General features: G+C 40.3%; 1 protein-coding gene and 1 long non-coding RNA gene across 2 annotated transcripts in view; one reads left to right on the top strand and one right to left on the bottom strand.

Annotated features, from left to right (window-relative positions):
• col2a1a (collagen, type II, alpha 1a) overlaps window positions 1-17,359 on the bottom strand; it is a 50,097-nt gene extending 32,738 nt beyond the window's left edge. The window contains exons 1-10 of the mRNA XM_080444220.1: window positions 17,034-17,359; window positions 11,684-11,700; window positions 11,144-11,176; window positions 9,563-9,595; window positions 9,272-9,325; window positions 7,109-7,210; window positions 4,225-4,302; window positions 3,518-3,562; window positions 2,118-2,171; window positions 416-469 (exon numbers count right to left, since the gene is read on the bottom strand). Coding sequence (XP_080300346.1) covers window positions 416-469; window positions 2,118-2,171; window positions 3,518-3,562; window positions 4,225-4,302; window positions 7,109-7,210; window positions 9,272-9,325; window positions 9,563-9,595; window positions 11,144-11,176; window positions 11,684-11,700; window positions 17,034-17,127 — 564 coding nt within the window. The 5' untranslated portion in view covers window positions 17,128-17,359. The remainder of the gene's footprint in view (window positions 1-415; window positions 470-2,117; window positions 2,172-3,517; window positions 3,563-4,224; window positions 4,303-7,108; window positions 7,211-9,271; window positions 9,326-9,562; window positions 9,596-11,143; window positions 11,177-11,683; window positions 11,701-17,033) is intronic.
• Window positions 1-23,652, top strand: part of LOC308096711 — a 776,952-nt gene that overhangs the window by 680,682 nt on the left and 72,618 nt on the right. The gene's annotated exons all lie outside the window — the stretch shown is intronic.

Raw genomic sequence — 23,652 nt, 5'->3', positions numbered from 1 at the left:
TTTTTAAATCTTTAAATGCATTGTTCTTCTTTGTTGTTGCACTGTCATGTATTGTATTGTATTGTTCTGTGTTGTGTGGCGTTTTTATGAACAGAGGACCAAAATGGAATATTAGCCCTTGGGCTTTATTGTGTTTTCATCCTTGGTGATGTATAATCATCACAAAGTGATAATGTACAAAAAGTACTCTTTTATGTACAATCACCAAATAAAATCGATGACTCAAAATGTGCCAGTAATGATATAAACTGGGTTCCTTTGCACATTTAGGTCCTCATGGCCTAATATTATTGTATAGTGGGACATCATCACTATGATCTGTGCTTGTGTTTTAATTGGCTTTATGCTTGTGTGTAGCAGTCTGTCTGGTGCTCCCAACACTGGAAGATGAAGTGATTAAAAACGTAATACGTACGTCACTTCCTGGTTTCCCAGATGGTCCGGCTGGGCCGCGTGGTCCCAGAGGTCCCTGTTATGAAAGACAAAGACCATACATTATCACAGATGTTGCATTTGTTCCACACACACGCACATGGGCATATATGCACACAGGTGTGTGACAGGTGAGCTTATGTTTAGACACATCATGTGTGCCGTGTCTAATCTTTTATAATAATAACAGCATCCTAAGAATGAACAGTCCACTATGTCATGTTGTGGTGTACTGCATCCTAAGAATGAACAGTCCACTATCTCATGTTTTGGTGTACTGCATCCTAAGAATGAACAGTCCACTATGTCATGTTTTGGTGTACTGCATCCTAAGAATGAACAGTCCACTATCCCATGTTTTGGTGTACTGTATCCTTGAACAGTCCACTATGTCATGTTTTGGTGTACTGTATCCTTGAACAGTCCACTATGTCATGTTTTGGTGTACTGCATCCTAAGAATGAACAGTCCACTATGTCATGTTTTGGTGTACAGCATCCTAAGAATGAACAGTCCACTATGTCATGTTTTGGTGTACTGCATCCTAAGAATGAACAGTCCACTATGTCATGTTTTGGTGTACTGCATCCTAAGAATGAACAGTCCACTATGTCATGTTTTGGTGTACTGCATCCTAAGAATGAACCATTTTTTCCCTCTTCTGTATTACATAATGTGAATGTCAGTTTGACTGCTATGCCATAGAGGACATAAAAACTTAAACTGTTTGGCAAATCACAACACTTGAGTGAAGTGGTATTGTGAGCAGTTCCAGATGCATCATCTTGTTTATTTGGCCTTAAAGGACGACTTCACCCATTTTCAACCTATCTTCATGTAATAGGTCTTCACTAATGCTCATGTTTAGGTGTACTGTATCCGAAGAATTAACAGTCCACTATGTCATGTTTTGGTGTACTGGATCCTAAGAATGTACAGTCCACTATATCATGTTTTGGTGTAACTGTATGTGACAGCTTGATGACATCTGAAGGGTTGGATCAACCTCACGAGAGAGGATCCTTTATGATCCACCAAGTCAGAGACAGTATTCAATTAAAGGACCACTATGTTCAAACTATCTTAATATAATTGGTCCTCACTAATGCTCATTATAAGATGGCACCATTTCTGTCTGAACCTGCATCATTGGTAGGTAGTTTTGGTCATTTCAAACCATATTTAATACTTTTTTTAATCAATGCAAGGACAATGGCTTCTATTTCAGCGTGCTAACTTTACAGGAAAGAGAAAGGCTGTAGTTTCTATTAGCTTGAAATCACCATCGATGATGTCACTGGCAGGCACGTTTCTCTCTATTAGTCCACCAATGAGACACAGAGTGAGCATTAGTGAGGACCAATTATATGAAGATATAAGGTTGAAAATGAAGTGAAGTGCTCTTTTAAGTAACTGAGTATTTAGATACAAAATCAACTCAGATATAACCTTTGTCAGTGTATTTACGAGTGCTTATTTAATCATAGAGGGACTTAACAAAGGTACAATGTACATTTAACAAGAGGGACACACTGACATACAGGACATATCCCAGAATGGCAGCGTATTACCTTGTGTTTACCTAGCTTACTGTAAGTCACTCTGTATTAAATTGTAAATTGTGAATGTATTGTACCACCAGAGATAACTAAGAGGTTTATCTATATTTTGCTGCTGAAACTTACCGCTGCGCCAGGCTCTCCAGTCTCTCCAGGGTTACCTTGGAAACCTTGTGGGCCCTTTGGGGGGGGGAGGGAGAGAGAGAGAGAGAGAGATAGAGAGAGAGAGAGAGAGAGAGAGAGAGAGAGAGAGAGAGAGAGAGAGAGAGCGCAGAACAGAACAAAGTGAGAGGCATTTACTCATTTGGTGAACATCCCAGCATGAGGTGAACATCCCTGCTGACTGTTTTTTCACAAGATAATAAATCCATCATCACAACAAATCACATGATGGCTTCAGAGGCAGCAGGCATTCATTAAAGCAAGGGTCTACAACAGGGGGTCCAGTCCTAAGAGTTACTACAGGGGGGGCCACCACATCTTTGTGTGATAGGAACCTTTATTTACATTAACCACTTGAACCTACTCTCATCCCTATTCTGGGGACAACTTTAGCCAAAAGTTAGCAGATCTACAAGCCTGCGAGGCCTTGTGAGCTTGTAGATCGTCCATTTTTGGCAAAGAGGTTTGGTGTAGAGGGGAAAAAGAGCAGACCAAGTACAGAGCCAAATTCAAGTTTACTAAGTATTGAGGGTTTAGCTGATTAAAGGTCTGAAAACACACATTAACATGAATCCAACACACACTGATGACAGTGCTGTCTAACAAGTCTATGAATCCATCTATGAAATCTATGAAAAAGTTTAATATGAAACACTATTTTATACAATATGTAGGGGGCGGGGGGTCCCTGCTTCATCTCCCTCTCAGCTAAGGGGTCCTTGGCCTGAACATTTTTGAAGACCCCTGCATTACAGTATCAGTCCAATGTCACAATGTCAATACTTTTAAAGAAGAATTGTTACTGAAACAGGCATCTTTAACCACATCCCTATTCTGGGGGGGGGGTTCAACCAAAAATTGCAGATCTACAAGCTCACGATGCAACGCAATTTGACAGGTTGTGTGAGCTTGCAGATTGGTTATTTTTGGTGAAGAGATTTGATTCAGAGGGGAAAAAGGAGGGGGCCATGAATAGAGCCCTGCGGGTGACCCCGGTCAACTACTAAACTATATAACTAAAGTGCTTAAAAAGTATCATGCCAGCTTATAATGGTTATGCTCTTATATTATATCTCTTGTATCGTCAGTCGGGTGGATATATGTACAGAACTGTTACTATATATTATTTTATTATATTTGTATATCTTTCATTATATATTGTTTTGCAAAAATAGCAGATCTACAAGCGTGTAGGTTGTGAGCTTGTACTGTAGATTTGCTATTTTCGCTAATTTTGCGTGACACTGGCATACGACAAATTGATTTATGAAAAAAAAACTCAAAAATATGAAATATGGAGAAAAAAGGTTTCTGCCCGACAGCGACAATATTATGTGTGTTTGTGAAAGGTGTGTTATACTTACAGGAGCTCCAGATGGGCCAGGAGGCCCTCGGGGACCCATAGGGCCCTGGAAGATAGAGAGAAGACAGGTATTATTAATTTATAAATCATATTTTTTAACCAAAAAATAACAGGACCACAAGAAACAAGCCATCAAGGCTTTACTTGTGTTATCCTTTTAGAATTGGTTGCGTAATTGTTCTTGCTGCGCTGTTTGCAACTTATTAAAACAAAATTAAATCAATCAAAAAGAATGAAGGAAAACAGATAAAAAATGGCTAAAGTAGATAGATTGAACAAATACTTTATCATTCAGTGTCAGCATCACTGATAATGTTATCATGTATAACCTTATACAACACCTCTCAGGTAATATGAGGACTTCAATGAATGATAGCTGTTGAGTACAAATACTGGATGTAATCATACAATAAAATTCCACTAGGTGGCAGTATTTCTGTCTTCTGTTCAGCTAACCTATATTCACCCCTGGTCTACCCCAACGATCTATTCTTAATGGCATTGTTTTTGGTGCTCACTTGCAGACTAAAGCTAAAAGTGATAATTTACCAAACATTAAGTCATGTTTCTGAGATAAACATACACCCTAAACTGTTCATTTAATTCTAAGTGCAAAAAAAAAAACAGATCCATATGGGTCCATTCAAATATGTTTAACAAATAAATAAACATTGCAGATGTTGCTTGTGTACATGGATGGTTCCATACCATTGGTCCTTGCATCACTCCCATCTGAGCTCCTCCAGCCTTCTCATCGAAGCCACCAGCCATCTGAGCAGCAAAGTTCTACAAGAAGAAAAAAACCCCACAATTTAAATAAACACACAAATGTTATTCAATCTATATAGTACGACAGGAGCACTATACTGTAGCATCCCTATTCTGGGCATGTTATCATAATCTATGTATAAATTCCAGAAACCAGTGTAGTGTGTGTGTGTGTGTGTGTGTGTGTGTGTGTGTGTGTGTGTGTGTGTGTGTGTGTGTGTGTGTGTGTGTGTGTGTGTGTGTGTGTCTTTCTTTTGGCACAGCTCGGCCACTATCTGACCGTTTGACTTTAACTCAGGCGCGTGTGTCCTAGATCATTGGTGGGGGCCATAGCGCTAGCCTCGCGAGACAGACTATATCACTGCGTGGATATGAGTCTGGTGCTTCTATGAGGACGTTTTTTTCCCCAAGGGGCGGGATCAAAACAATTGGACACAATTGGTTAGAACTACAACCAACTACCAATTACAGTCTCCCATATTTGAATACTGGGCCCTGATTGGTCACCCCAGACTTCGGGAGCAGGAAATGGATTCACAACGGAGCGGTGCCAGACCCAAATCGTGAGGGCATTTGGCAGATTCGTCTGGTCCCAGGCTACCATAGCGCGGCACCAAGTGCCGGTCAATTAGGGTTTAAGTGGTTAGCAGTCCCCTGGTTGGCCCAAAGTGTCCTAGTGTGGCATTACATTTCAATAAAGAATGATATTAACTGAATCTCTGCTTTTCATGGTAACTGAATCATTCCCTACCGTAATAATCATGGTACAATTGTTTGTCTAACATAATCTCCAATTTCCTAGTACAATAAAGTGGGTGTATTATTAATTTTTTCATCACGTGAGATATTTTGGCTACGGCAAATGTCCTAAATGGAATTATGTCAGCTGAATAGGTTTTCTTGATGTTTCTTTAGCTATTCGTAGCTATTCGTTCCATATGAACTGCAATTGACCAGTGGTGTAAAGTAACTAAGTACATTTACTCAAGTACTGTACTTTACTGGAGTATTTCCAAGTTTCTGACTTCTACTTCTACTTCTACTCCACTACGTAGAGGCAAATATTGTACTTTTGCTCCACTACAATTTTTTGAAAACTTTAGTTACTACAGTAGTTACTTTGCAGATATAAATTATTATATTATCAAACATACATTAACCACTTCAGCCCTATTTTATACATAGGCTATTTGAAAATAGCCGATCTACAAGCTCACAACACGTCACATCGCGACACATTGTGAGCTTGTAGATCTGCTATTTTAAAAAATGTTAGTACTTTTTGATGCCAATACTTTTGTACTTTTACTCAAGTAACAGTTTGAACACAGGCCTTTTACTTGTGTGAGTATTTTTACATTGTGGTATTACTACTTTTACTTAAGTAAAATATCTGAGTACTTCTTCCACCACTGTAATTGACCTGATAACATCTTTCCAGGGGGTTCATAGAATCCCACTGACGCCGAATAATGCACGCCAGCATCGGTATGCCGCTGCTTTCCCAAACCGTGGCAGGAGGAGGAGCTTCAGAGTTGATAAAAGTTCAACTTTGCCGTTGTGTGGAGACTAAATGGAGCGACAGCCAAACAAAAGCTGGCACTGTGTGGCGACTAGACAGAGCGACAGCCAACCAGAAGCTGCCACTGTGTGGAGACTAGACGGAGCGACAGCCAACCAGAAGCTGCCACTGCGTGGCGACTAAACGGAGCGACAGCCAACCGGAAGCTGCCACTGTGTGGCGACTAAACGGAGCGACAGCCAACCGGAAGCTGCCGTTGTGTGGCGACTAGACAGAGCGACAGCCAACCAGAAGCGCCATGCTCTGAAGTAGGTATGCACTAAAGCGTGCAACTCTCTCTCTTTTATAGCTGTTGTAAATGGGAAATTTATAAAGATTGAGCAACTGCATGGCCTATTTCTTACCTAAAATGTAACAATCCTTTACAAGCAAGCTGTCAAAGAAGAGCATGGGACTGTCTGTGAGCTCCGTCCACTCTGTCCATACCAGTGTTGCCAGGTCTGCTAAATATAAGCGACTTTGGGCTTGTTTTTTTGGGGCTTGTTTCTAAAGTGTAGTTGCTTATTTGGGCTTGTTTGTTTTTTAAACCAGTGGTTCTCAAACGTTTTCATGTCAAGGACCCCCAAATGATATATGCATTTGTCCACGGACCCCCATCTGAAAATATTTTGAGCCACGGACCCCCATACAAGATTTGTGTTGTTAAAATGTTTTGTTGTCTTTTTCAAGATGTTTTTGAAAATAGCCGATCTACAAGCTCACAACGCGTCACAAAGCATGTAGATCAGCTATTTTCAAATAGCCGATGTACAGTATATAGGGTTAAAGTGCTCATGTGTTAGTCGCTTCTTTTGGGCTTGTTTTCATACACCTGGTTGTTTATTTCTCTCGCAAAATCTGGCAAAACTGGTCCATACCATGGACATTGGCTGGCAGCTGGCAGCTGGCAGCTCTCAGCGATTTATTCCATCAATTGACGATTACCATTTTGATTAATCAAATATTGGAAGTGCGTTTATTTATTTACATTATTTTTTTTTTACATTACATTTTTATATATCAACAAATCGATAAGCCTTATTTTTCATCACACAACGGTGTAGTACAAAGAAATAGGGAAAATAGGAAATAAATCTACAAGCTCACAATGCAACACGTTATGAGCTTGAGATTTTCCCTATTTTTGCCAGGGATTTTTGATAGGTTTTGGAAGTTTTTGGAAGTTTTCGCCTATAATGACATGCCCAAAATAGGTATCAATACAATTATATTGTGGTTCGTGTCTCTAAAAGGCTGACTCACCCCTCCAAGTCCTGGGGTTCCAGAGGGTCCTGGGGGTCCGTGGGGTCCTGGGTTCCCTGGGGTGCCGGGCTCACCATCTCTGCCTCTTGGTCCGATATTTCCCTAGGGAAAAGAGAGGAAGAGGTTAGGGCTGTTAGTCACGATTGTGATATTTCACTTGACGATTAATTGTCGTTCAAATGAAATAACGATTGAATTGCGTTTCTGTCGTTGAACATTATTGGATCATTATGAATAAGATTACATTTCTGTTTGGCTTTTAGGGCTTCGTAAAACAAAAGGTGCACATCAGGGCAGATATGACAAATAACTTACACAATTTAATAATTTTATACAAACAAAATACATGAAAAGTAGCGGATCTACAAGTTCAAATCGTGTTTTGAGCTTGTAGATCTGCCATTTCCACTATTTTTGAAAATGTTAGAAAATATATTAAACACTTTCAACATGGAAATGATTATGATGATAATGATGATTATGCAAAAAAATATTGCGATTATCTCAATTAATAGCGATTAAGCGATTATGTAATAATTGTGAGGAGGAACAAATCCGCATTGTGAGCTTGTAGAACGGCTATTTTCTAATGGCCGAAATGTTGGAAATTGGCAATACTCAAGTAAAGTACAAATACCTCAAAATTGTACTGAAGTACAGTAATTGAGTACATGTAGTTACTTTCCACCACTGGTGGGCGTCACCAACGTAACATCCGGATTTGATTGGCCAAGCATCACATGACTCAGTGCTCTGATCAGTGCTATACTAGTTTGATACAATGTGTGTCTCTGGGACAACCAATCTACACTGTCAAATCCTCAGTGTTCATTTAACTCTGAGAGGGTACAAATAGAACCCAAATGGTTCCCGGAGTTGAGAATCAGTGTGATAGATCACTGTTTCCTAAACAGTTGTTTCGCGGATCTATTTTCGTGGGTCGTGAGTGAATTTCCCTTTATTTTTTGTTTCCAAAATGTTTTCATTAATTGTTATTTTTAAAACATTTTGTAAAGATTTCCACAGAACAAATTCTGACATTTTTCAAAAAACAATTTCATGAATAAAATAAAAAGTAATCAAAGAAATTCCCTAAATTAGAAAACAAATGTTTAAGAAATAGTGAAAATAGCAGACTTGCAAACTCGCAACGCTGCACGAAGCTTTGCATTGTGAGCTTGTAGATCTGCTATTTGCACTAGTTTGGGTCCCGGGCAAACTTCTGATTTCCCTTTTGGGTCCTGAGCTATAAGGTTTGTGAACCACTGTGATAGATGATGGTGAATCTATTCTTTCAACATTGAATAATGTTGTAACCTTATTTATTTATTTTACTTACATTTTTTATCCCACAATTTTGTAACCCATTTTTTCACCCAGTGCCAATTGCCTATGTAATTCCGGGCGCTACTCTCCCTCTGCCAGCCTTGGGAGAGCCCAGAACTGAGCTCATGCCTCCTTCAATGCAATTATTAACCTTATTTATGAAAGAACAGGACACTTATGATATTTATGATAAAATAATCAGATAAATCAGCTATTTTCGAAATCTTTGCCTATTTCTTATATCATTTGACAATTTGGCCAATGTTTGACCAGTTTTTATAGTATAGTTTGTTGATTACTTTTGATGCAGTAATGATCTTTTTTTCTTTTTAGGTATTAAGAAGGTCTTAAAAGTCATAAAATTGTCACTATACTGTCATCTGTGGGTCAGATTGAGAACCAGTGGTCTCTGTCACTGCAGTATAGTGACTCCTCCTACAGGTTGGTCAGGTGTGTCTGTTCAGTGGGGGAGCCCCAGGCACCAAAAAGTCTTGGTCCGGCCCTGTGGGCCGGACCAAGACTTTTTGGTGCCTGGGGCTATGCCCCCCTCCCCGGGACCCTATTTCATCAGTGGGGTGGGTGGGTAAGTAGGGGGTGCTGCTGCACATTTTTTACATCGATTTAGCAGTGACAAGGGACTACAGCATTTTTAATTTCAAGGATCTTTTAGGTTATTTATCGTTTATACTGTTTAGACTGATGATAGGCTCTTGGTTTACCTGTGATCCTAGATGACTATTTCTATGCATGTTATGCGTTACCTCACGTAATAAATCACTCTGCATTTAAGAGCATCTGCTGTATGCCTAAATAATACATTGCAAAATTGTTCCTCACCTTATCTCCCTTCAGGCCGGCGTCTCCGCGTGGTCCCTGCTCTCCTGAGGGCCCCTAACAAAAGAACAAATGCATGTTGTCTCAGACAGATGTAAAAATCATAATAATCTATATAAACCTGCTATTCAGAATAAAATGCATCATGCACCCATAAACTATGCCAACAAACACAGCCCAGGTATGAGTTGTGGAATATGCATCCAGCTGCAACTTTAGGTTATCTATACCAATAATATCAACATAAAAGCTCCATTAAAATAACACAAAACAAGAGTTCTGAGTAATACTTACCATTGGGCCTGCTGGTCCTTTAGGTCCTACGACCTACATATGAGAGAAAGAAAAAAGAAGGCTTTGATCAATTGTTTTGCTGGCTGATATAAAAGACTAAAATCAAGATCAGTGGTGTAAAATAACGTATATTTATAAAGTATATAATGTACTTAAGTACTTTTACTTCTACTCCACTACATCTCAGAGGCACATATTGTAATTTTACTTACTTTAACTTTTACTTTTAATTATTTGAAAACTTTAGTTACTAGTTACTTTGCAGATATAAATCATTATATTATAAAGCATACATTAACCACTTTATCCCTATTTTATACCTAGGCTATTTGAAAAAGCCGATCTACAAGCTCACAACGCGCCGCATCGCAACGCGTTGTGAGCTTGTAGATCTGCTATTTTCAAACATTTTAGTACTTTTACTTTTGGTACTTTAAGTATATTTTGATGCCAATACTTTTGTACTTTTTACTCAAGTAACATTTTGTGCACAGGCCTTTTACTTGTAACAGAGTATTTTCATAGTGTGGTATCGCTACTTTTACTTAAGTAAAATATCTGAGTACTTCTTCCACCACTGATCAACATTCATATTTCATGGTGTGTTCATGGTTTTTGAACAGCATTCTTTCAAGGACATTTCTCTTCCAGTGAAAATTCAACTAAAAAAGGCGCAGCGTGACGCGGATGTCATTTGACAGGATAAATGTAGATCAAAACACCAGCTCTATTAGGCAGGGCTTTGTTCACTTGCCGTGGAGACTTACAAAGAAAGTAACTAATGGGTATTAAGAAGGATTTAGTGTGGGTTGATTATGTCTGAGGAATGCAGGGCTTCTTCCCGTTAGAATCACAGTTTTAAGCCCTTATCAGAAATAAGGCTGATTTATACTTTGGTCGTACGCTGAAAATAGCAAATCAATAAGCTTGCCATGCGTTGCAGATGTGACGCGACGCAAGCTTATAGATCTGCTATTTTCCCACACCGTTGTACGATGAAGCATAAAGAGATGGAAATGAAATAAGAATGAGAAATTAATTGGCCTAATCCATGAACAGGGGAATGTTGGTTGGTTGTACATTCACGAGTTTGCAGCTACATCTGTAGCTTTAAATCTATTTTTGTACAAAAGTCTACGTACATAAAAAGATCTGCCAGGACATGAGGCAGCAAATAATAGGCATACAAATAGAAATTAAATATGAGACACTGCAGCATAAAAACGACTGGGGCATAATGTGATTTCATGTACTGTAGTAGAAGCATAAAATAAATGTTTGGTGGTATTTCCATAGTTTTTAAAGTGAGTATTGGCCATGTGACACTGTTAAAACATTAACCACTGAAAACCCTATACTTCATTGACGGAGTCCCTCAAGGCACCTATCCCTCTACCTTTTCCCCTCTAAAGTAAAATTGTCTTTGCAGAAAACAGACGATCTACAAGATTGCAATGCGCACGCATTGCAATCTTGTAGATCAGCTATTTCCCCCAGATTTTTGTCCCAGAATAGGTATGCTAGGGTTGAAGTGGTTAATTCATTTATTATGATGAAACACTGAACATAAATCATACTTACATCTGCGATCTCTCCTGGTTCACCTTTCTGTCCCTGATTCATAAAAACACATGAACAGCGTGAGAGATGTGCCTCCAGAAACACATTCACTTGAGGTTCTAATACAGTGGTTCTCAAACTGGGGTTCGGGGACCCCCAGGGGTCCTTGGGGTATTACGGGGCTGAAACTCAGAGAGTTTACGAAATGGAACCAAATGGATTTGGTTCCATTTCGTACACTCTCAGAGTGAGGATGTTATAGATTGCAGTCCAAGAAATAGAAAGTTGTATCAAATGCGGGGTCAGTGACCTAATGCATATCAAACTGGGGGGTCTTTGAAACTAAAAAGTTTGAGAGCCAGTGTTCTAATATATTACCATTCAATTCTAATAACAATAATAATAATAATAATAATAATAATAATAATAACATAATTTGAAGCAAATCTCAAAGTGCTACATAGTAAAAGTATTTAATAAAATGACTTAAACAATTCCTATCTTGGTTCATTGTTATTGACATTGTACAGTTTGTGGGTGAATATGAGGGTATTGTCTTACCCTGCCACCGATCGACTCTGATGTTGTGGATGAATGGACAATGGAAGAGAAAGAACAACGTTAAAAATGGTAAAACCTCAGACAGTGAAAGTGTTCTGCTTTTATGTTTAATAATCAAATCAAAACATGTTGTGTGCTTCTAGGTCCGCTATTTTGGGTATTTTTGAAAAAGTATTTTTAAAATGGTTGACATTTCTTTAAAGACTAAAGCCTATAATGACGTGTAAACAAACCGGTATGCAGGTTGAAAGTGGTTAACCATTTAAACCACATATACTTCATCCACTTCTCACACCAATTCTCTTAGCTAAAAATAGCCAGGAGCAAAGCTCAAAAATAGCCAAGTTCACAACGTGTGGCATTGTGACACATTGTGAGCTTGTAGATCGGCTATATTTGGCTATTTCCACTGAATGTAAACCCCAGAATAGGCACACTATTCTGACCATTTCAGCAGTCAGAGATCATTCACCAAACCCTGTGCATAGAACCCATCCAGATGCATTTAATGATAAGCTCTGCAATTTAATGGGTTGAAGCAAGAAGCCAGCAGAGACCAAGCCATGAGAACCTTATATGGTTCTCATGGTTGGATGGATTAGAAAGCGTTTTGGGTCAAATCAGTATTGCAAAAAATTTGAATAATGAAAGAAGTCAAAGTACACAGCTGATATGTAAATGAGGTGTATTATAACGTGTGTGCAAAATGTTGTATCATTGACAGCTCAATTAATCACTTAATCCCTATTCTATACTTTTTTGTACTATGGTGTCGTGCAGCAATCTACAAGCTCACAACGTGTCACATCATGGCGCGCTGTGAGCTTGTATATCTTGCTATGTTCGCTATTTATGAAAATGTTCACCTATAATGCCAGATTCAGCTAAAGCATTTTTTTCTTCAGATAAGTGAATTAATTTATCCACAAACCACATGAATGTAACGTCAAGACTTCCGTGTCAGGAAGTGTCATATTATGACATCCTGTCACGTGAGCAACTGGTGCTTCTAAAAATACCACAGTAATACAGTGGTCCTTCAAAAGGCCTGAAGCCTACTGTGCACTCCATCGGATGAAGGTGTCAGCAAGCGACAGCTGTCGCACTGTGGAGTATACGTCAGGCTAAAAGCATTTGACGCGTTTGACCATACTGAGTGGTGAGATTAAGTCATTAAAGATAATGGTTGGATTGATGTTGGGCATCACATTTACCAATCTAACAATATACAAATCCACCAATCTCTGACTAACTGATGCAAAGCTATATGGATAGCACCCATCTAGCCTTGGACCAAGACTGAGAGAGAATGATTTAATTGATTATGAGAGATACATAAATGTCAGAATCAATAAAAAATTAATCTCTTGTCAGTCTTGCTCCAAGGCTATAGGATCCATCTAAGAAAGAGATTACGGGCTTCATCTCTGTCATCTCTAATTGAAATGAGAACAAACAGATACAGAGTAGAGACCCATCTTAGACTTCCAGGGGAACACAGCTTCTTAAACCTAATTTATACTTTGGTGCTAAACTGATTTTCATGTGAAAACCGTGATGACATTCATCACGTCTTCCAGATGAAGATCTGTATAAATTAGCCCTTAGTGCTCCGTTTCAATGTGTAAGCAGGCAGGAAAAAAGGGCCACTTTGGAATGAATGGAGAACCTCATGTCTTAAATAAACATACATGTGTACACAGTCAAATCCTGAGGGTTAATTTAACTATGGGAGTGAACAAATGGACCCAAAAAAGGCATGTAACTTTGAGCCATTTGCACACTCCCAGTTTATTCCAGTTGCACACTTTGGGAGTGTGTACCCTCTCAGAGTTGAATTAACATCCAGGATTTTACTGTGTAAAGAGTAGACCAGAATCGATGACAGCAGGCCTCAGGGAGGATCGAGGCCCATGTCCTCAGACAGTTAGTTCCCCATCCAAAGTGTTAGCCAGGGTGAGATGCAAGTAAGTCAGAGAGTAATTTATTTATATCGGCGTTAATAAATAAATCACAACCGATGGGAGCGGTGGCATCAGCAGGGCAGATAGGGCAGCACTCTCCGGACGAGAAGACGGGGTTGGCACACTCTTTCATCTCCTCGCAGATGATCTCATCGCACAGAACCGACCCGCTATCGCACACACAGATGCGACACGGCTCGGGCTTCCACACATCCTTATCGTTATAGTGGTGGCCATCTTGGATGCAGCCGCCCGCCTCCTCTGTGGTTGTTGGGACCACCAGGGGGCAGTGTGACAAGCGGGCAGACAGACATGAAGGCAGAAAGACAGACAGACAGACAGACAGACAGCAACGGGCAGGGATGGTGGACATAGGGTTGGGATGAGAAAGTGTTGAGAGAGAAGAAAGTAGTTTAGTGACACAGCATAAATGGTTGTTATAGAGATTGAAGGATGAGGTTGGAGGGCGGGGGGTAAATTGAGGAAGTGGGAGGAGTCATACAAAGTGGGTGGGAACATGGAGGGGGTGTGGTTTAAGAGAGGGATGAGGGGGGGTGAACATGAGGTGAGGTATGTGGGAAGAGAGAGAGAGAAAGATATCAAAGTTATCTTTCTGCAAACAAAGCCTCGCTGTGCACAGCGCACACAGCAGCATAAAGCATATAGGCTACAGGTGATTGTCAAAACATTCTGAATATCATGGAAAGGTTCATCAATGTATAATGTGATTGAAAAAGTGAACGTGTCATGTATTCTAGATTCATGACGTGAAATATTTCAAGCCCTACGTTTTAATCTTGATGATTATGGCACACATGAAAATCTAAACATCCACCATCTCAAAATATCTTAAAAGTCCACCCGTAATGAATGAATTCCTTAAATTGCCAATCCCAATAATAATATATATTTTTTAACATGACATTATGCTTTCTTGGATGAATTTGGGTCATATTTCTTATACACAAATGAAGTTTTCCACAATATTCAAGTTGTTTTTACATGCGCCTGTATGAATAGGAAGTATCACTTTGCATCATAACATGTCATATCATATCATATCACATATTACACAAACCAACACAACATAATAAGCATTGATTGAAGCGGAGAACATTTTAGCATTCATATTGCTTCCTGAGAAAAACAACATTTCCAGAGAGTTCTCATCAATGCATAATGCATCATGTTGTACTGTTTGCTGATAAATAGGTTGCGTGTCGTATCTTTAATTCACACTGACTGAACCCCCTGATTAGCAGCTAATAAGAGCCCTTCCTATCAATGGTGTTGAGTTGGGCACCTTCTTTTTTTGCCGTACAGTTCTATTCCATTTTGCACTGAAGCTCATATGAGGAAACAAACAAACAAATAGCAATATTTGAAGAATTCAGTTGAATTTCCGGTCCCTATACAGATAATTCTATAGCATTAGTGTTATACCAACAAAAGATGGCATTTAAAACCACTTAAACCCATGCATAGGGGTCTATTCAAAGCCCCCTGCTTTTTCCCCCTCTACACTAAATACCTTAGCTGAAAATAGCCGGTTTGCAATGACTTTTGAGCTCGTACATCTGCCATTTTCACCAAATGTTTGCCTCAGAATAAGGGAGGCCAGGGCTCAAGTGGTTAAGTGTGAGGCTATTCAAGGTATTCCAGGCTGTGTGTTTAACCTGTAGGCCCTGCGGTGCTACACTCCGGAGCTCATGAATGAACCTCTCTCACAGCCATGAGGAGAGACTGTGCACAATTGACAAGCTGCTGCCTTAAGTCAACAAGGAGCTCCTTCTAAAAAAAAATCTCCGGCATCTGGACGTGGTAGCTGTGTCAAGAGCCAGTTCAAACACACGGGGGATATTTAAGAATGGCCAGCTTGTGTCATGTGTATACAGGTCCCCCCCAGCCATACTCTCTAAATGCCGCTATTTGTTTATCGAGCGTTTATGTGAAATTGATTCTTAGCACGTACGCGTTACAAGGTCGCGTTTAACCTGCAGCTCTGTACGGCAAAGCAGTGGCTTTGGGTCCTTTTGCAAAAGAGTTCCCTTGTTCTCCCCCTGTTCCTAACTTTTAATTTAATTTGGGATGTCATGCGTTTGATAAAAGCTAATGGATACTAGGATGGCATAAAATGTGCTGAAAATGCAGAAAAAAGGCAGAATAATGTGCTGAAAGTGCAGCTTCATCACACAGGGTTTGTTAACCTCTGTCTAAAAATCTATCTTCACGTCCATCTTTCATAATCTCTGCTGTGTTGCCCGTAGGTTCTGCCCGTGATGGAATTACAAACTTGCCACTCCTCTTGCTGCTCCCCTTTGAGCCTGCTAGTCTAAAGGTCAAGCAATGTCTGACCCCGTCACCTCGCATTAGGAAACCCCAACTCTACGAGAGCCACAACCCGTGACTCCGGTTTAGCCCCTAGACGTAATTAATTAACAACAAAGCCCTCGTTTCAAATAGCTTCCAAAAAGTAGGCATCTCTTTATGAAATGTGCAGGAAAGAGGAGGGGGGGGGGTCCTCTAGAATGTGACAAAAAGATGGTGTTTAACCACATGAACCCTAGCGTCCCTGCCTGTTCAGGGGGCAAACATTTGGCAAAAAAAACTAAATACAAGCATACGTTGTGAGCTTGTAGATTGAGCTAATTTCACCGAAGATATTCAGTGTAGAGGGAAAACAGGAGGGGGCCTTGCACAGAGCCCTGGGGGGACTTCGCTCAACTAAGTATAAAGGTTTTAAGTAGCAAAAAAAAACACTGGTTTCTTGCCCATGAAATCCATAAAGATCTACAGAACTGTCAGCTGGGGTTTAAGAAGTTTCACAACAAGCGAGCAGAAAACCAATCAGACCCAGAGCCACCAGGTGAACAAAAGGATGCTTGTTCACCTGTTACCTGGTGCTCCATTCCTCACAGATGGACCCTGACAGCCTCACCTCTGCTCCTGTCAGGGACCCCTGTCCTCCAAAACAACAACCTGCTCACTGCTTTTCATCACTATAACAAGATCCATTTTTTTTTTAAATGCATGAAATAGCCTTTAATTAATAAGAGGTCATAACGAAACAAGACATCTCAATTTAGGCAACATATTATTGCCAACCGGCTGCTTCCCAGCAGCCGGTTGGCAATAATATGTTGCCTAAATTGAGATGTTGCTCTACATAAGAATACAAATATAAAAGAAGCCAAAGCAAATCCATTTTCTTCTTATTTTACTCCATGCCACTGTCTGTCTTTGCTTTAGATCTATTGTTCTGGGCTGGAAAATACAATTAAACTGGTAAAAAAAAACAATCATCAGCCAGTCATCAGCGCAACAAATCCCCAGACCTTTCTTTTTGCAGCGTGAAAATTTACGAGTTATTAACGTGTTCAACTTACGGTCATCCTCCTCTTGACATCTGACAACGGCTAGTAAAACCACCTGACACGCTACGAGTAGCAGGACAGTCCTTGAATCCACAAAGCTGAACATGTCTAAATGTTAGACATGCACAGGGTGCCTTGGGGGTGCAGAAATAAAACTGAGAGACTCAGTTGGGTTGTTGCAGTGGTGTAGGTGGTGGCGGTGGTGAGCTGGTGTTCTTCCCAGATATTCAGAGACTTGATAGAACCATGCAGTCAGAAACCCTTTCCCGAATCTTTAGTGGAATCCAAAAACGCGGGGCCCCAAACTGCCAGCACTCTGAACCCACCGCGTCAGGGCAAAGCAGCGCGGTTTTATGTCCACCCTGCCTCCTAGTGTCGTTTGTATATTCAGAAAGTAGCAGTCCGGCCCCCTAGACCCCCAGTGGAGGTGAAACCCGAACCTGATCCCCATCCTGCTGCTCCCCTCCTCCTCCTGCGCCCATCCCACCACCAAGCACCCACCCAGCCCCACTGTTCTGTTATATCTGCGGGGGGGGGCTGCTTTTCTCCCAGGACCCCTTCCTCCCTCCCGTGACCTGCAAGGCCTCGCTTACCCAAAAAAAGACGCAACCTTTTGCTTTTCTGACCATTTTTTGTCCCAGTCAAGCAAAGCACTCAGTTTGACCCGGCTGATCTTTTAACATTTTTTTTTTATTTATATAAAAGATTAAAAATATCTCAAAACATTTAGTTCCAGGGACCCCCCAGTAGCAAAGATTTGAGTTACAAATGTACGCTTTAAAAAATATCTATTCAAAGAGTTGCACAAATGTTCACGATTTTTCAAAAATAGCAGATCTACAAGCTCATAGCGCGGCACTCGGTGCCGCACAATGAGCTTGTAGATCTGCTATTTTTGAATAGCCAAAGAAATCTTAAAATGACACAGATGCGTTCCCTTGTCTTAATGGGTTAATGTGACAATAAACTACAAACATTTATACAAGGGAAGATTTAAAGTGATGGAACTACAATGAGAGACTATAATCAAAATAGTTTAGTAGATCCACTGAAGCAGGGATGGATTATGGAACGGGCCAATGGGGACGGTGCTCAAACTGTGGGTTGCGTGAGCTTGTAGATCAGCTATTTTAGAATAGTTGGACAATAAAATAGAGCTTAAGCATTTCAGCTTTATTTTACTTTAAACAATTTTAAACTATTCCTCATTTTGCTGGGGATTGCCCTGGAACCTCCTCAAGGACCCCTGGGGGTCCCTGGACCCCACTTTGAGAACCACTGCCGTAAGTGGAATGGTACAGTGGTGGTGCAACCAGGCATGGATAAGATATTCTGCACATTTCTTACTTAAGTAAAAGTATCAATACTGCATTGTAGAAATATTCTGTTACAAGTAAAAGTCCGGAATTAAATATTTAAGTAAAAGTACTAAAATGTTTGAAAATAGCAGATCTACAAGCTCACAACGCGAGCGTTGCGATGCGATGCGTTGTGAGCTTGTAGATCGGCTATTTTCCAAAAAAAGAAAAAAAATAGGGCTGAAGTGGTTAATGCATGTTTTAAAATATAATAATTTATATCTGCAAAGTAACTAGTAACTAAAGTTTTCAAATAATTCTAGCGGAGTAAAAGTACAATATTTGCCTCTGAGGTAAAAGTACCTAAAAATGTTACTGTACAGTACTTGAGTAAATGTAATTAGTTACTTAGTTTCCACCACTACAAATTAACAGTTAGAAAAATAACAGTACAATTGTATCTCTACTTTGAAATGAAAAGTACAGCCAGCCCATGACAGTGGAATGTTTTAGCCTTTGGCTGTACAGTTATTACTGGCCGAGCCACAAGAGCAGCTTGAGTTGTGAGTTTTGTCCAGTTTCTGTAGGTAATTACTGTGTTGAGTATCAGGAGCCACAATAACAGACTTATCTAGCAACTATCAGGTTGCTGAACAAATCCCGCACGGCTCTGCTTCTTTTTTGTTTTTTGTATTATACTAAATGTTTTTATGTATGACTTTTAAACTACACGACACTGTTTTAACCCTGCTGCTATTTTCATGCATTTTATGTTCCTTTCCGTTTGTCATTTCATGTTTTTATTCTCCATTCTTTATTTTTTACTTTTAATTGCAACAGCGGAAGTCTGCATAAATAATAACTTCACCACACTTTTAACTAACTATGTGTTGTGACATCCATCGATCAACCGATTGATTGCAAAATGTTACAAAGATAGAAAAAAAATCACGTTTCAAAATATCCAGTGATTTAAAAAAGGCTCAGAGCCTGTTGCAGGCCTGCCTAGATTGATATGTCAGACTGCGGCCTTTAAAGATCTTTCTCGAGTAAACTTTCCTTCATAAAGGTTTTCAAAGTGTTTGATAGACACGGTATAAGACAAAGCAGCATCCTTAACCAGATGAATGAAGCTTATTAAGAGGCAGCTGTGTGTCTGTTTAGACAGGGACAAGTTGACACGAGGCTGTGAGAAGCAGTTCATTGGGAGAATAAACATGACAGCTATTAGTTATTATTAGATGTTCGTGTTAAAGGAGCACTTCACCCATTTTCAACCCTGTCTCATATAACTGGTGTTCACTAATGCTCATTATGAGATGGTACCATTTCTGTCTATTCACTCTGTGCCTCACAGGAGGGCTGTGGACAGTTCATAAACCTGCCTACCAATGGCATCCTACTGCATGTAAGCACCATGTATAGTATGTCTATTCTCCACTATTAAAATCACCATAATTCATAATGCATGTACGTTTATTGAAGCAGGAGGTCTGTCCACTATTAAAATCATCACAACTGCCGATTTACAGTTTGGTTTGTCACAGATATTAGACGTTAGATGTAGTTAAAGGTAGGGTTAGTGATTTACTTTGGTTAAAATAAGTGTTAAATAGCTCTATATTCTGATAGTACTCATTGCTATAGAGTGTTTGTTCAGTAAAAGGAGTCTCCATGTCTCTCCAGCTCTTTATTAAACAGAAAATGCATTTCCAGTGCTCTCTCCTGATTGGTTGAAATGTTGTCACCTACCTGAAAATGTATTTATATTCTGTTTATTAAAGAGCTGGAGAGACCCCTGTGACCGAACAAACACTCTTAGCAATGATTACTATCAGAATATAGTACTTTAACCTTTTTAACAAAAAAAATGAAATACCCAAAAATATCACTTACCCTACCTTTAAGTTATGAAATAGGAAACTTGATTAAATTAAAAATGTGTGGGTTTTCTTACCAGACACCTTCTCTTATGTAGATAGCAACGTAACGGTTATAAAACAGGAAAACTAATTCTAGAGTGGCTGTCAGTCAGTCTCCTGATTTGAACCCTGTAGAAAATCTTTGTAGAAGACAGTTGCAAAACGCAAACCCAAGAATATCAGTGAACTCACGTTTGCAGCAGGTCATAACATAGCAAAAGTGTGCTCTACTAAGTACTAAAGAAGCTTGTTAAACCGCAGCAGTCATTGAAAAGTGCTGTTTTGAGATGAATTTGGAAAAAACACTTGTAATATTAGTTGTGTTTGTGTTGAGCTATTTAAATTGTTTGATTTAGGCCTATATGTTTGCAAACAGCCGACAAGTTTGTGATTTTTTTTTTTGGGGGGGGGGGGGGCAGGCCCCAGTGGCCAATGAGGTATGATCTGTATCTCTATTCCAGTGGTTGTCAAACTTCTTTGGCTCAGGGCACCCCTGTAAATAACTTTACCTTCCACGGCTGCCCTTAATGACATTGTTAATTTTTAGACCCTTATGTCATATTACAGTACATCTTTCCTCCTAAGATACAATATGTCACGAGGAATATTTTAGAGAATATCCATTTCCATTATAAGGCAGATTGAAACTTTATACTTGATGTTTAACCACTTGATCCCCAGCTGGGGGGTTGGACATTCATCAAAAATAGCTGATCTAAAAGCTCACAATGCGTCACATTGTGACACGATGTGAGCTTGTAGATCTGCTATCTTTGGTGAATGAGATTTGGTGTAGTGTAGACTGAAAAAGAATGCACTGAGTACAGTGCCACTCACACTCAGGTCTGTTTTACCGTTTTAACTTTTACTAAGGCCAAATGTTAAATGCATGGACTTGTGTTGTCACAGAGTATTTCTACATTGTGGTATTGCTACTTTGTGTGATGTTTGTATGGTCATGTATCTCTGTGGCAGATAGAACCGCAGGTGAGTGAGATGAAAGGAGATCTTTGTCATGCAGCGAGGCACGGTCCTTCCAGAGGTCATGGCCTTCTACAGAGCTCCCTCATTCCTTCACACGTACAGGAAAGAACCTTTTTGAAGCCTTTTCCTGCTCAAACTCCCAAGAAGCAACAAACAGATCCCTGAACGGTTCTGTGTTGGTCAGCGTTTTTGTTCAGCAGAAGAGAAGTTCTAGAGAACAGATAGACACGGGAGGGCTGATTCTGAATCAGTTGTCGCGTTGAATAGCGAAAAAAAATCAGACCTACAAGCTCACAGTCACAGCGCTTCAAAATGTGACGTGCCTTGTGAGCTTGTAGGAGCGACTAGTTTCACTAGTCAATCGGGTTAGCGGTTAAGACCTTGTCACCTTTATCACCATTCTTGGGCCACTATTCAATAAGATCACGAGTTACAAGGGTCCAATTGATTCCTAACTATCATATCAATCATTTGGCTGGGGACCCAATGTAACCACCCCCAAGGACCCCTGGGAGTCCCCGGACCGCACTTTGAGAACCACTGATCCACAGTTTGCATGACAAAATTAATCCTGATCTTATACTAAACGTGTGTGTGTCCCCCTCTACGTCACCGAGTGTTTCCAGTGAACCAACATGCACAATATCAACTCTTGTTTGACCAGAATGGAACAGAGCCTTCATTAGTATCATTAATAACACCTGTGAAGAGGCCCACTGTCTTTCCATTATGGAGCCTATTCATGTTGATAACTTTAAAAAGGAGATAGGGGGCCAGGAATGATAACGCGTGGAGGACTCCTAGGTTCACTTGTTGTATTGTGGGGTGTGTGTGTGTGTGTGTGTGTGTGTGTGTGTGTGTGTGTGTGTGTGTGTGTGTGTGTGTGTGTGTGTGTGTGTGTGTGTGTGTGTGTGTGTGTGTGTGTGTGTGTGTGTGTGTGTGTGTGTGTGTGTTAGGATCTACTCCCTCCTGCTGTGACTGACTGACAGTGTGACTTGAGTTCCTGTTGTCCTAGTCCTACTCTAGTCTTCTTTTGTCTTGTCCTGTGTGTTTTTCTCTTTCTCTTTCTTCGGACCATGCCCCGGGCCAGTGTAATAACTGGTTGGGGGGGCGCACTACAAATCCTGAAACTATGAACCTGTGCCACTCACAACTTAAGAGACGTTGTGAAGCATACTAAAGGAGTGAGTTGTCTGCAACCCTGGGGTCAGGCTATAGTTACGGTCAGGCTATAGTGTAGGGGTCAGGAAGGACAGCTGCTGTCAGAGAAAACAAGGTGTTCTTCTTGGTCAAACGTGTGCGTAGGGGTCTGCATCCCGCATGCCTCCGTTAGAGAGCTGAACCAACAGTCCTGATATGCCGACCACCCCACTGACAAAAACCACCAGGAATTTACACTATAGCAGGAACCCAGCTGAACCAATACTGTGTGCCAGCCAGTCCACACAGGGTTAATTAACTCAACACACAGGGTGGGAGGGGGGAGGGGGTCCATGCCTCTGCTTTTGATATCCCCTCTCTGGTCATTCATTGTTTTGTCTGGTGGGAATGTGTTTTTGTCTCTGCTTCTGGTCAGACTGAATTAATCATTCTTAAATTTTACCCCAAAAAATAGAGTGATTTTTGGCAAAGAGATTTGGTGTTGATTGAAAAAGAAGGCAAAAAGTACAGTGCAAGTATAGACTAGAGCAGTGGCTTTCAACCTTTTTCATGCCAAGGACCCCTGAATTGATATACATTTGGCCCCCCATCTGAAAATGTTTGTGCCAGGGACCCCAGAAGAGAAGATTTGTTAAAAAAAATCTACACAATTCTTCAAACACTTTTTCTAAAATGTTCAAAAATAGAAGATGTACAAGCTTGCAGTGCGGCACATCTGCTATTTTTCAATAGCCAACGTATACAATATGGATAAAGGGGTGAAAATGTACTAACACCTTTTGCTGGGGACCCCCTGGAACCCCCTCAAGGACCATTGGTGGTCCCCAAACCACTGGTTGAGAACCACTTGACTACAGGGTCTATGGGGTTAAACTGAAGTGATATTGATAAATTCCAAATAGTATCGAAGTATTCTGCGGCACACCTGGACTGGCGTCACGGCACCCTAGGGTGCCACGGCGCCCACTTTGATAAACCCTGCACTAGAGGCCTTTAAATCTTTATTGAAGACTCAGTTTTTGAATCCGTTTGTAAGCCATGCACCTGAAATCATACGGAGGAAGCAGAAGCTTATGATTATGTGTACAAAGTTTGCAAATCAGCTGACCATGTGACCAATGGCGCGTCTCCAAAAGAAACAGCGCTGGGGAAAGAACAGCGGTAATGAAGGAAGTGGAGGAGCTAAATAAATCCTCACTCAATGTTTGATGTTATAATCTGAAGACAGCATTGATCTCCCGCATCACAATATGTATACTGTACTTT

This window comes from Gymnoscopelus braueri (assembly GCF_963280865.1).
Source record: "Gymnoscopelus braueri genome assembly, chromosome: 12".
NCBI classification, from domain to species: domain Eukaryota; kingdom Metazoa; phylum Chordata; class Actinopteri; order Myctophiformes; family Myctophidae; genus Gymnoscopelus; species Gymnoscopelus braueri.
Note: the sequence above shows the minus strand (reverse complement) of the source record. Positions and strands in the feature narration are given on the sequence as shown.